The 13547-nt window shown below is 42.2% G+C and overlaps 2 protein-coding genes across 2 annotated transcripts in view; one reads left to right on the forward strand and one right to left on the reverse strand.

The window, feature by feature from the left end:
• Window positions 1-2224: 2224 nt before the first annotated feature.
• HAUS3 (HAUS augmin like complex subunit 3) lies at window positions 2225-13014 on the reverse strand. The gene is made up of 6 exons (XM_077280184.1): window positions 12886-13014; window positions 10666-10741; window positions 8391-9304; window positions 6877-7316; window positions 3445-3670; window positions 2225-2956 (listed from the first exon to the last, which is right to left on the reverse strand). Exons 3-6 carry the CDS (start codon window positions 9294-9296, stop codon window positions 2735-2737), a joined length of 1794 nt encoding a protein of 597 aa, XP_077136299.1. The 5' UTR covers window positions 9297-9304; window positions 10666-10741; window positions 12886-13014; the 3' UTR covers window positions 2225-2734.
• Window positions 13015-13180: 166 nt separating this feature from the next.
• The window catches only part of LOC143800298 (uncharacterized), a 51139-nt gene continuing 50772 nt past the window's right edge, over window positions 13181-13547 (forward strand). Inside the window, exon 1 of the mRNA XM_077281184.1 lies at window positions 13181-13316. Coding sequence (XP_077137299.1) covers window positions 13282-13316 — 35 coding nt within the window. The 5' untranslated portion in view covers window positions 13181-13281. The remainder of the gene's footprint in view (window positions 13317-13547) is intronic.

Here is a 13547-nt window from a genome sequence, read left to right on the forward strand (position 1 = left end):
GCCCTCACCCAGCCCCAGATCACGAAAAATGGAGTTGCTACAGGTCTCGGAAAATTGCACCTTTTTTTAATTAACAAATTTTTGCTTTTTTTTTCACCACTTAAATAAAAATTAACCTATAATGTTTGGTGTCTGTGAACTCGTAATGACCTGGAGAATCATAATGACAGGTCAGATTTAACATTTAGTGAACATGGTAAAAAAAAAAAACAAAAAAAAAAAAACACAACTGTGGAATTGCACTTTTTTTTGGCAATTGCACCACAATTTTTTTCCCGTTTTCCAGTACACGATGTTAAAACCAATGGTGTCATTCAAAAGTATGACTTGTCCCACAAAAACAAGCCCTAACATGGCCATATTGACCGAAAAATAAAAAAAGTTGTGGCTCTGGGAAGTAGGGGAGCAAAAAACTGAAATTCCAAAACTGAAATACCCCTGGACAATAAGGGGTTAATATCAGCACACAGCTTCTTTTAGCCTTTGCTGGTTATTGAATATAAGGGCCCCGACATCATTTTTTTTTGTGGGGGTCTCCTCTATAATAACCAGTAAAGGCTAAGCAAACTGCTATTAATAGCCTGGGAACCTTTATGGCTATTGGCCCGTTCCCGGAATATTACCATCAGCCCCCAACCGTTGGCTTTCCCTCAGCTGGTTATTAAAAATAGGAGGGGTGCCACATATTTTTTCCAAAAGCAAAAAATAAATAAAAAAAACCTTTGGGGTTCCCCCCTATTTTAATAACCAGCTAAGGGAAAGCAGAAGCCTGAGGGCTTCAGCACCCAGGTGTCTGCTTTCCCTTGGTTGGTTATCAAAAATGGCTCCATCCATTCCTCCATTATTCATCTATCACTCCTATATCCATCCATCCATCATCCATTCCACTTTTTTTTTTTAAGTAAATTACTTAAAATACCAGAAACAAAAAAAATGGAATAAACAACAAAAAAAAATACAAGTGGAGGAGGGGGTGGAGGTGTACATGGAAAAGAGGGAGGAGGCCAACATTGTTTTAAAAAAAAAAAATTGTTAAAATTTTGGCATGCAACATAATTAAACAAAAAATATAGTGTAACCATGGCTAGATGCAGCTGGTATAATTGTCTAGTCAGCCGAACATACGGTCATGTCCTTTGTCCCCTTGTTCATTTTTAGGAATGTCATCTTCCCCACGGATGCGCCTGTCTGTGATGACATCACCTGAGGTGCTAAAGGCAAACTCTGACATGACACTTGCTGCAGGGTAGGCCAGCACCTCCAAAGCATACAGAGCAAGCTCTGACCATGTGTCCAGCTTTGACATCCAATAGTTAAATGGGGCAAACCCATCAGTTTGTACATGAATATGTGTGGACACATACTCTTCCACCATGTTCTGTAAACGCTGGGTCCTGCTGATACAGGCAGTATCACTTGGTGGTGCTGTATGTTGTGGTGGGCTCCTGAATTTTTGTACATTGCTTTTGTATATTAGCTTTCTGGTGCGCCAATCTGTGTATTTATTTAAAAAATAAATGAAAAAACTTGAGTGGGGTCTCCCATAATTTTCATAAACAACTGAGGGAAAGCCAATGGCTGGGGGAAGATGTTAATATTCTGGGAATAGGCCAGTATTCAGGCTATTAAAATCAGCTCACATCTGTTTGCTTACCCTATATTTGTTATTACAGGGGAGACACCCCTCCAAAAAAAAAAATGATGTAGAGGCCCCCCTATAATCCCTAACCAGCAAATGCTAAACAGAATTGCCAGCTGATATTAATAGCCCAGAAAAAGGCCATGAATATTGGCCGATTCACAGACTAAAACCATCAGCTCTCGGCAGACCCAGAAATGGCAATCCATTAGATGTGCCTATTCTGGCACTTAGCCTCAGTCTTCCCACTTGCCCTGGTGTGGTGGCAAGTGGGGTTAAAGTTGTGGGGTTGATGTCAGCTGATATTAAGCCCATAGGTTAGTAATGAAGATGCAAATATAGGCTGGGAAGGGCCAATATCCATGTCCCCTTCCCAATCTGAGAAAAACAGCCCCCAGCTGTCTGATTTAGCTTGGCTGGTTGTCAAAAATGAGGGGGACCCCAAACCATTTATTTTTAAATTATTTATTTAAATAATTAAAAAAAAGAAACAACAACAAACCGTGTGGGGCACCTCTATTTTTGATAACCAGACAATATAAAGCTGACAGCAGGGGCTTTTTATATACCTTACAAAAAAAACAGTAAATTATATAGTTTTTAATATCTGCTACAAGTAAGAATACAAGTTACAATAAACCCTATCCTATTATGTATTAACAGTAGCAGTTAGTCAACATCCTTATTCCTGCTCAATATCAAGTGATAGAATTTAATATAAAACAACAATAGTAATAAAAAAGGTCGGAATTTTGGTTCGGTCCTCTACTACTGTCACAGTATCTTATTTGGCCCCTTGGGAAAATTAAAAATTAATTGCCCACCCCTATTCTATGGAACTGCCGAAAAAAAATCCCACAGACAATGAATGGAGCAGCGAATGAGCATGTTCACCTACCATTCGAGGGAGTTCGGAATGGTCAGTTCCCCCCTACACAATCAGTACGATAACTTGCTATCCTTTTAATGTCTGATTTGTGACGTTGCAGCCACAGCATTCTTGTCTAAAATTTATATCTTCATTTACACTTTCAGTAAAAACAGATTTATATTATTGCACATACAATGATCAAATCCACAATAAAAGAAGGACCGCTACGAGGCAAAACGCTCGGCCTGAGACTCCAGGTTTTGCACGATGCTCTTCAGAAGCTCCTCGTTCTGGAAGAAGTAAACATAAAGTTCTTTTTCCAATCTGTCAAACCTGCTTGACTGTAAAATCTTCCGCTTTACCCGCAGATCCTCCAGAACCTCCAATAAAATCTTATTTAATTTGTCTAGATGTGAATATAATTGCTGAAAATTGGAAGACAGCTCCTGAAAACACAAAGGCGGAAAAAAAAGCAAAAAAAGAATCATTATAAAGTGATTACACATCAGTCTATTCATGTAAACTCAGCAAATGTGCCTCGCTCTGGGGAGAAAATTATCCTCTACATAACTGTAGACTAGACGCTCGGGACGCTCGGAAAGCTGGATGACAATCCTAGAGAGATACGTAATGACAGCCGTACTGGTTGTTTTTGACAGACCTAGATGAAGTTTAAATTGGACTAAGGACTTATTCACACTGGTTTTTGCCCCTGAAACAAAAACCTAAAGGGTTTGTTTGGCTACACTTATACTGATGACTTATCCAAAGAATAAGTGATATCAGATCTGTGAGAATCCGACCCCTCGCAATCAGCTGTGTGAACTGTGTAGTGGTCACTGCAGGGTACTGCAGATCTACTATGTCCTCTGCGTCGGCCATGTGACAACCAGTCCCAATTACAGCACAGACGAGTAGCCTAAGAAGTACTCACTGGGGTACTTAACATAAGCTCGTTTCCATCCGGATACATATAATCTTGTAATGTCTTCAGATTGGATTCCAGCTTTGACATATAAAGGGACTGTTCTTGCTCAGAGACGGCGAGCTGGTCCTTTAGAGACTGGGTGTCCCGGGATAGCTTCTGCGCCACAGATTCTAGACCGCTGTACGTTCTGAAGAGTTTCTGAGTGTCATCTCCGTCCAGAAGCTCAAATAATCTGCAAAATAAGAGTGCACAATAGTATGGTTACTGGCCTAGGACAGTGTGGATCCAACTGGTTGTTCAAGGGTTATTCTCATCTCAGTCCTGAATGGCCGAGACAGGAATAACCCTGAATCATTGACCCCGAAGGTAGAGGTAGAGAGATGGCCAAGGAATGAATGGGAGTTACAGACTTAGGGCAGCTCTTATCTGTTTCCATAGATCCATGGCTAATGGTTAGAGCTCGATGAAGTAAAGCTGGGATAACAGTCGGTCCAACGCTCGGTCCAACGCTCGGCCCAACGCTCGATCCAACGCTCGATCCAACGCTCGGCCCAACGCAAACGCAAAAACATGCTGCCATATTCCCCATTATTAACCTTTCAGGCATGAAAAAATTAGATGGGAATAAACCTTCAACAATATCCCTAGCACAAAACCTTCTATATGGGGGTCTAAGGGCAGAGACTGGCGCTCTGCTTGGTCCCTAGATACCCGTCCTTCTACATTAATAATAACATATGCACATATGTACAGACATCTCTATACTGGAGCGGCTCATTCAGGCATTACAACCCACTGACCTTGAGGTAAACCTTAATAAGCCAATTCACACATTCACCAATTCAGGAGCACAAAGGGACACGGCATTTACAAAAGTCGCCCATGATGGTGTCATCTAAAATGCACCCATAGCGCAGAGGCCTTTAAGTGTAGGTCTCCGGCAAGGACTGCTGACATCTTACCATGACCCGGCCAACAAAGGCCTCAATCACTGAACAATTGAATGATTTTTTTGCCTCTGCTTTTTAACAGCCATAACTTTTTTTTTTCCTGACTTGACTGTATTATGCTTTGTTTCATGTGGGAGAAATTATGTTTTCTGCTGTTTTGAGATACATACGAATTACAAAAATGAAAATGCAACTTTTGCATTAGTTTTTTTTTTCATATGTTTTAATGTTCACATTTCACATCAAAAATGTTTTTTTTTTTATTCTTTATGCACTTTTTATCTTGCATATTTGTATGCATGTGTGTGGGCCAGTATGCGCCGGGCGCCGCCTCCTCTAGCTTCATTATCGTCCCCGGCGCCTGCGCATTAAGTTTTTTTTCGGGCATGTGCAGTTGCGCTGCCCTTCGTACTTACAACGCAGGCGCCAGGGACAATAATAAAGCAAGAGGAGGCAGCGCCCGGCGCGCACAGGCCCGGAGTGACGGCTGGGAGGCGTCTCGCTTAGGAACGAAAGACCTGCCTTCCCTGGCGATTTCAGGGTATGAGGGGGCACATTTTATAAATGTTTATTTCAGCGTGTGCAGGGAGCATAACTAAAAGAGCCACCTTGTCACAATGCTGCACAAGTTGGCTCCTTTTAGTTACAAACGCCTGAGGAGGGGTGACAGGTTCCCTTTAAGAGGAGACTTTGTGCAGCAGGCCTTCATGGTAAAATAGCTGCTAGGAAACCACTGCTAAGGACAGGCAACAAGCAGAAGAGACTTGTTTGGGCTAAAGAACACAAGGAATGGACATTAGACCAGTGGAAATCTGTGCTTTGGTCTGATGATTCCAAATTTGAGATCTTTGGTACCAACCACTGTCTTTGTGCGACGCAGAAAAGGTGAACGGATGGACTCTACATGCCTGGTTCCCACCGTGAAGCATGGAGGAGGAGGTGTGATGGTGTGGGGGTGCTTTGCTGGTGACACTGTTGGGGATTTATTCAAAATTGAAGACATACTGAACCAGCATGGCTACCACAGCATCTTGCAGCGGCATGCTATTCCATCCGGTTTGCGTTTAGTTGGACCATCATTTATTTTTCAACAGGACAATGACCCCAAACACACCTCTAGGCTGTGTAAGGGCTATTTGACCAAGAAGGAGAGTGATGGGGTGCTACGCCAGATGACCTGGCCTCCACAGTCACCAGACCTGAACCCAATCGAGATGGTTTGGGGTGAGCTGGACCGCAGAGTGAAGGCAAAAGGGCCAACAAGTGCTAAGCATCTCTGGGAACTCCTTCAAGATTGTTGGAAGACCATTCCCGGTGACTACCTCTTGAAGCTCATCAAGAGAATGCCAAGAGTGTGCAAAGCAGTCATCAAAGCAAAAGGTGGCTACTTTGAAGAACCTAGAATATTAGACATAATTTCAGTTGTTTCACACTTTTTTGTTAAGTATATAATTCCACATGTGTTAATTCATAGTTTTGATGCCTTTAGTGTGAATGTACAATGTTCATAGTCATGAAAATACAGAAAAATCTTTAAACGAGAAGGTGTGTCCAAACTTTTGGTCTGTACTGTATATATATATATATATATATATATACACATACATACATACATACATACATAATTTGTTCCACAAGAGGTCAGGAAAGATTGTTTTTTTCTCCCCTGTAACCAGGGCATTAATAGGAGCTCCAGTTACAGTGGAAAAGAGCCCTAATTGTGAAGAAATAAAAATTCAATGACCAGACAGGCCACTATTTTGTATTAAGATCTATTTACCAATTATATGTCACTACCTGCTGTACGCAAGTGACCCAAAAAGAAAAGAAACTTCTTGCAATGATATCTTGTTCTATAAGAACACCCAATGAAAAGCTGCAAAACCTTCTGGGGTCATGTGGGAAAAGACAACGTCAACACAGGATGCTGGGTGGTACAGAGATCAAGACAGAGGGACCAAAAAAAACAAAACAAAAAAAACCCACTGGGGAAGGAGAGTGCAGTTCTCCAGACATGCTTTAATTGTGTCGCGACTTACCGCTCTCCATGTTGCCCTCGCCTTAACTAGTTCAGACTGCGACTCTCAGAGCCAGAGATACATAAGCATTTTTTGCAACTTGTAATTGGATCTTGAGAAATCAGGATCCTGTCTGCCCTGCAGAGTTGATCCAGCGCCTGTTCCCTCCTACCACCCGTCAATCACACGATTGATAGACCGAGAGGAGGAGGCGCTGTTAGTGTTTCCCATTACTGTATTTACGGCGCTCATCCATGCTGTGAGTATAGTGATCAGGAAGGCAGAGATGACACTTGGCTCCCCGCTCCTGCTCACTCTGCAATGACATTATAAAATGTCACTGTAGAGTGAAGTGTGGACCGGCTGGACGTTAAAGTCGCATGCGATTAAACACCTAAGTTTAGGATATAGTCTGTAAAGCCATTATCTATTACGATAGTATGCAGCTTTGGGATAATTGACCATCTTACCCATGGGCGGCTGAATCTCTAGAGTCGATGTTGATCCTTGGCTTGGTTGACACCAACAAAGAACCCTCAGACATCATCATTAATCTTGCTTCCAGACTGTCGGCGCTTTGTCTCAGCTTTTGAATTAAGGTTTCCAGTTGGCGGTTCAGAGTTCTGTGTTTCCTTAACTCCAGCTCAAAGCCGAGGAGTAAAAGCTCGAAGGAGGCCTTCTGCTTCATCAGATGGTGGCAGGCCAGATCCTGCCTGGACGTGTATAAACGGTAGCGATCTATCTGCATATCGTAGTCTCTTTTCACAATGGGCATTTTCAGCCTCTGAGAGCTTTCCTGGACTAGGGCTGGAAGAGTCTCCTTTTTTATGGATTCGATGTGATTTTCAATCTTTGAGGTCTCATCCTTCAAGCTTGATATTCTCAGGGCTAGCTTGTCTTTACGAGAGGCCTTTGTAATGCAAAGAAATCAGGTTTTAGCAAATAAAACATGAAATACAACAAGGAAACCAAAACAGAAAAAAGACAGGTCTGGAGAACGGATGTCTGATTTGGGAGATGGGTGTTTTTTTTATGTGGGTAGTTTTTTTCATGTTAGAGGCTTTTTTTTTTTTTTTTGCATTTTTAAAGTTTCAAGAAATGTCATGCCATGATCCCTTTGACTTGCAGGTCTCTTCCTATATGTATATAAGGATAGATTTTTAAGTCAACTGAAGAAGGGCAGACAAAGGCCAGACTACATCGGACTAGTCATCCAAGAGGAATAGTCCACAGCTGGCTTTTCACTATGTTTTTTTCCGAAATGTTGCTGCATTTCTGAGTAAAACATATCTGGCAGTAATTGCACAGGTGGTGTCTGATTCATGCACCTGTTGTTTGAGCAGCATGAATGTGATGACAGGTTGCCTTTAAGGGTATGTGCACACGATGCAGATTTAGTGCAGAATTGGTGCAGAACTGCAGCAGATTTTTCTGCTGCAGAAACGCTGCAGAACTGCACTGTGATTTACAGTACAATGTAAATCAATGGGAAAAAAAAAAGCTGTGCACATGGTGCAGAAAAATCTGCGCAGAAACGCTGCAGATTTCAAAGAAGTGCACGTCGCTTCTTTTGTGCAGTTCTGCAGCGTTCCTGCTGCAGATTTTTCTGCACCATGTGCACAGCTTTTTTTTTTCCCCATTGATTTACATTGTACTGCACAGAAACTGCACAGAAACTGCATAGAAACTGCATAGAAACTGCACAGAAACTGCACAGAAACTGCACAGAAACTGCATAGAATCTGCGCAGAAACTGCATAGAATCTGCATAGAATCTGCATAGAAACTGCACAGAAACTGCATAGAAACTGCACAGAAACTGCATAGAAACTGCACAGAAACTGCATCAAATCTGCAGATGCAGATTTAGTGCAGAAAATTCTGCACCACATTTCCTACGTGTGCACATAGCCTAAGCGTCACGTTTAAGAATTTGCATGGGACTGATTAAACTGTGAATTTCCAGAACCAATCACACGCTTACCTTGCTCTGAGCGGCACTGGCATTGGCCTCCACCCATTGTAGACCAGCCATTAAACTTGAATGCTTGGCCTTCGCCTCTATGAGCTTGTGTCTGGCACTGATGTAAGCCAGCTGGAGTCTCATTGTCTCCTTGTACTTTTCCTCGAGGGTCGGATCATCCTGGCTATCTCCGTCCAGCTGAATTTGCTTAAAATCTTCATTCGTCTCCTCTATGGACTTTGAGGGATTTTCTAAGAAATGTTCTTTAGTGAACTGTGTGAGTGAGGCCGTGCTCTGTTCTTCACATGATAAGTATTTATCTAGGAGGACCTGGAATAAGAAGATGGGTGGTGATGATGAGGACGTTGGACTCTTCTCATCGAGGCAATAGAAAGAAATGAGCCTCTGGATGCTCTCCAAAAGAGCCTGGAGCTCACGGTTCATCTTGTTGCCGATCAGTTGCAGGTCGCTCAAGGTTTTATTCAAGGCTTTGGCCTCCTTGTCTTCTATATCTTTGAATTTCAGACATGAGTGCATGTTGGCGGACGCCATCATCTGAAGCTTATTACGCCTATGTAGGTGCAGCCCTCGTAATTTCTGCAGGTTGCTAAGTTCTTCCTCCAACTTCTCCACCGTCACCTCCTCCAACGCAGAGACCTTAGAGCTGGAGGATTTGCATGTCTTCATCACCTCCTCTAAAGCCTTTTCATCCAGTAGAGCCTTTCCAGACTCCTTCAATTCATTAACGGTCTGCAGTTTGTCTTCTGACGCCACGTTTTGCTCGGTGATGCTGGCACAGAACCAGTCTAGGAAAGATTTAGCATCTGTGGTTTCAAACAGCCAGTCAAAGTCTTCTCCGTTCAACTTAGAGGCTTTAGGATAGTTCACCTTCCTCAACGTGTTAACAAAGCGATCTCCGTAATTCATGATTGTCTCTGTACAAATGATACAAGTAAAGAAAAGTTAAATCACAAATTCCGAGCATATTACCACTTTTCAATAGTTGCGACTGGTAACTCGCCATTAAAGAATTCATGTTACATGACTACAGGTCGCCGTCTTGCCCTAAATTGGCTGACCAGGATTATAAAAACATAGCAGCTGTCTCCAAAAAATAAAAAAGCACCAAACCTGTCCTGTCCATGGATTTCAAATGGCACTGGACCAAAGCCCCATCCACCTTCGAAACATTTCCGCGGCGAAATCTGCAGCTAAATAAGCAGAATATGGTGCAGATTTTACAGCTGCAATATTGAGCAGCAGATATGCCCCGTGAGTATATAACCTAAGATCGGGTTCAGACAATTGTCCGATTCTTCATTTGGTACCGTGTATGTTGTCATACTTTTCATGCATCAAAGACTAAAAAAAAATACAAGGCCAAACAGAGATTCTTATGTTAATTGCACTGGATCTGTCAAAAACAAAATCCGTACAATTGGCGTCTGTATGGTACCAATTTTTTATGCACCCATTGATTTTAACTGGTGAGCTTGACCCAAAAACGTATCGGACTAGTGCCTGGTGTGATTTTGTACAAGCAAACCATTGGTCCACATCTAAAACCATTCATTTCAACTACCCCACTAACTTGCGTTGGTCCGTCTGAGCTCGGTTTGGCACATGGACATTTATTTTATTTATTTGACGACCTTCGGCTCGATCTCGTGCCATGGTGACTTGATGGATGAACACTCAGTAGGAAGATCGATCTTGTAAGCCTAGGTAGATCCACCAGGGTCTTCTCTGCAGTTATCTTGATGGTATCAAGCCATTGCGTTGCTGGTCGTCTTCTTCGCCTTATTCCTTCCATTCTTCTGACCATGATGTTCTTCTCCTTTGATTGCTCTCTTCGTATGAGGTGTCCAAAGTAGGCAAGTCGTTAACTTGGTGGTCCTTGCTTCGAGTGACATGTCTGGCTTCATTTCTTCCAAAATTGACTTGCTTGTTCTTCTTGCCATCCATGGCATTGACAACATCCTTTTCCAGCAGCACATTTCTAAGGCGTTGATTCTTCTTCTGTCTGGTTTCTTTATTGTCCATGGACATTATACGCATTGAAAATACACACGCTTGAACGAGCCTTTAAATCCCTGTGCACCTTGAGTAAGCCCTATGTCCAAGGCCGGTTTTACACATCTGCACTCGTATTGCAATCTCCGGCCTGACTGCCGAGTCTCCTGACATAAGCTAACCGCCTCTTGGACTGCTGAGCTCGGGTCAGTCCGTGTACGGACATATGAATTTAACCTAAACCCGCAGTCAGACGTCCATTTTTCCCAGAGAGAACACTTACCCTTTATAGTCTATGGATCCGTTGACATGTCTTTGGGAATCAAGTGTCTGGAAAACTGAGTCACAGATCAATGTGTCTGTGGGAAAAACAGAGATACCATCTTAGTGCGGCGTTTTGTTTTGTTTTAATGGATAGGAGAAGCCTGTAAGTTCATTTTTTGCACCACAAAAAAAGGGATGCCAGATTGATGATAAAAATGGACAAATAGATTAAACATCAACTAAAACTGGTAAAAAAACGCTCATTTTTTCACAATATCTGCATGAAGGCCTTCGTCTCGAAGATTCCCTGATGTATGCCATGTGTCAATAGCCACAAGGCAAAAAACAATATATACAGTATGTGGTACATGGTTTTTGTGTCAGCGTGTGAATGGATATGTTTAATGTGAGCCTTTTCTTAGCCTATACACCAAATGTTACCCCCAGCGTTGCCTAACGACATGCAATAAATGTGAAATATACCCACAAATAGTATAAAACCTCATTAATAAATCTACAAGAATCTATCTGCACCCCACAAATGGATAAACTCTAACCCCTTCTTGACCAATCATTTTTTTCTTTTTCGTGACACATTGTTCTTTATGTTACAATTAATAATAATCAAGAATTTAAAAATTGTTTTTTTTTTAAAGTTCACAGTTTACAAATTTGTATTCTTTATATTTTTTAAACCAAGTAGTCATACCACACAAACTAGGCAATAAACCATTAATTAACAACTAATTACCAGTATGTCTACATTACAACAGCGTCCTTTTATTTTGTTAGGATGTTAGAAGGGTTAAAGCAGCAATTTTTCTATTTTTTTTTTCAAGGAAGTTTAGAAAATATTCTATTTAGGGACCTTTTTCAGTTTTGAAGAGATTTTGGAGGGGCCTATATATTGGAAATGCCCCAAAATGAGACTATTGTAAAAACGGCGCCTCTTGAAGTGTTCAATTCTGTGTTCAGGATGTTTGCCTTGGAGCACCTGAAGATATAACAAAGTGGAATGGAGAAATAAGTGACATTTTTTTCCACTAAAATGTTGCTAACAGGTCACCATGGCGGGCAGACGCCCGAGGACGTTATTTGCTTCAGGTTGCTGTGGCAACCTTCAGGACAAAACGATCGCAGGGAGCCAAAGGTGCTCGCTCCTTCTATTAACCACCTAGGTGCCGCCATCGCTGGTGACAACAGCATCCAGGTGGGTTATACGGACGTGACCGAAGCAAACGCCGATCGTGGCCGATGGAGCTGGGTGTCGGTGATAATAAACAGCGGACACTCGCTTTATTTTCGCCCTTCGGGGGGCGCTATTCTCTTATTCATCAGGTCAGTAAAACAGCATATTGGCGATTAAGGGGCTAAGCACAATATGGTGAGATCAGTGGTGACCTAACACTACTTTTTCTGATTAATGCTCTCAGTTTGACACAGTTTTCAAGATCTCTGCTTGCTGTCAGTAAATACGGAAGTTGAAAACCCATTCTAACCACAAGCACCTGACATACACAGGTGCAGGGGTCACTACAGTATATCAGAGCTGTGACAAGACCAGGACAGGGGCCCAGACGCTATTCACTGACAGCAAGGGCGAGAAGGCTGGAAAACAGCACAGGGATCTACATAGCAACCTGAGAAAACAGGTAGTGTCTCCCATAGCAACTAATAACAGGGCAGTTTAGATAAAGAAAGCAGCAACCTTATTGGTTTGTAAAGGAGACACGACTGTGCATAGCAACCAATAACAGTGTAGCATAGTGAAAGCAGCAACCTTATTGGTAGCTATCAGACACCACTGTACGTTGTAACCAATAACAGTGCAGTATGATGACAGCAGCTACCTTATTGGCAGCTATCAAAAACACCACTATACATAGCAACCAATAATAGTGTAGTATAGATAATGAAAGCTACAACCGTATTGGTAGCTATCAGACACCACTGTACATTGTAACCAATAACAGTGCAGTATGATGACTGCAGCTACCTTATTGGCAGCTATCAAAAACACCACTGTACATTGTAACCAATAACAGTGCAGTATAGATAATGAAAGCAGCCACCTTATTGGTCTTTACAGGCAAATCTTAAATTTCTATATAGTTCTATCTGCGCAATGCATTCCGGGACTTGTAGTTCAAGCTAACGCGTTATTGCATGCCTACGAATGTGACTAAACGCCGATTACAGCCTCCGGTATACGCCTAGCAGTATATAATGACATACGTACTTTTTCTCTGACTATTTTTCCCGCTGCCGGTTCCATACTGAATTCAATCATGTGACGTCACGTTAAAAACGACGAAGCGCTGCGAGGACCAAAATGAGAGAAAAAACGCGCCAGTCGTCAAATACACACCCATAGCGTCATTTGACCAAAAGAGGGCAGCAACGTAACGCGAAATATATTTACAGTTTAAAAATAAACGTCCGGAAGGTGGCGCTGACGGGCGCTGTGAGGTTTCCCGCCTTCAGTGACTCGGCGTCGTGAGGAGAAATTGTACGTGAGGGAATTAGGAGTTGATGTCGCCGCCATGTTCCCACTCGCAGTGCATTCTTCATGATCACTGCTGTATGTGGAGACCGATAACTGACCACAGAAGTCACGGGCATCAGCAGCTGGTTTATGTCTGCCACATTCCTTGTGCTTTGTGAGACCCGGTACATTGTGTTACTGACAGCAGTTTGGGTGCATGGGATGTGAGGAAACGTTCTGAGAGAACAATGTGTTGGTTTATTGTTCTAGCGTTAACTATGCGGTATAACTGGTGGTATCTGTAGTCTGTGGGTTGGTACAAATGCGCTAATACCAAAATTATATTTTATTTTTATTTTTCTCTACTCGGGACACAATTTTTTTTTAAGTTGTTTTCTTTATGTGCTCTTATTTTT

The sequence above is a fragment of the Ranitomeya variabilis genome, chromosome 1, assembly GCF_051348905.1.
Source record: "Ranitomeya variabilis isolate aRanVar5 chromosome 1, aRanVar5.hap1, whole genome shotgun sequence".
In the NCBI taxonomy this organism is placed as follows: Eukaryota; Metazoa; Chordata; class Amphibia; order Anura; family Dendrobatidae; genus Ranitomeya; species Ranitomeya variabilis.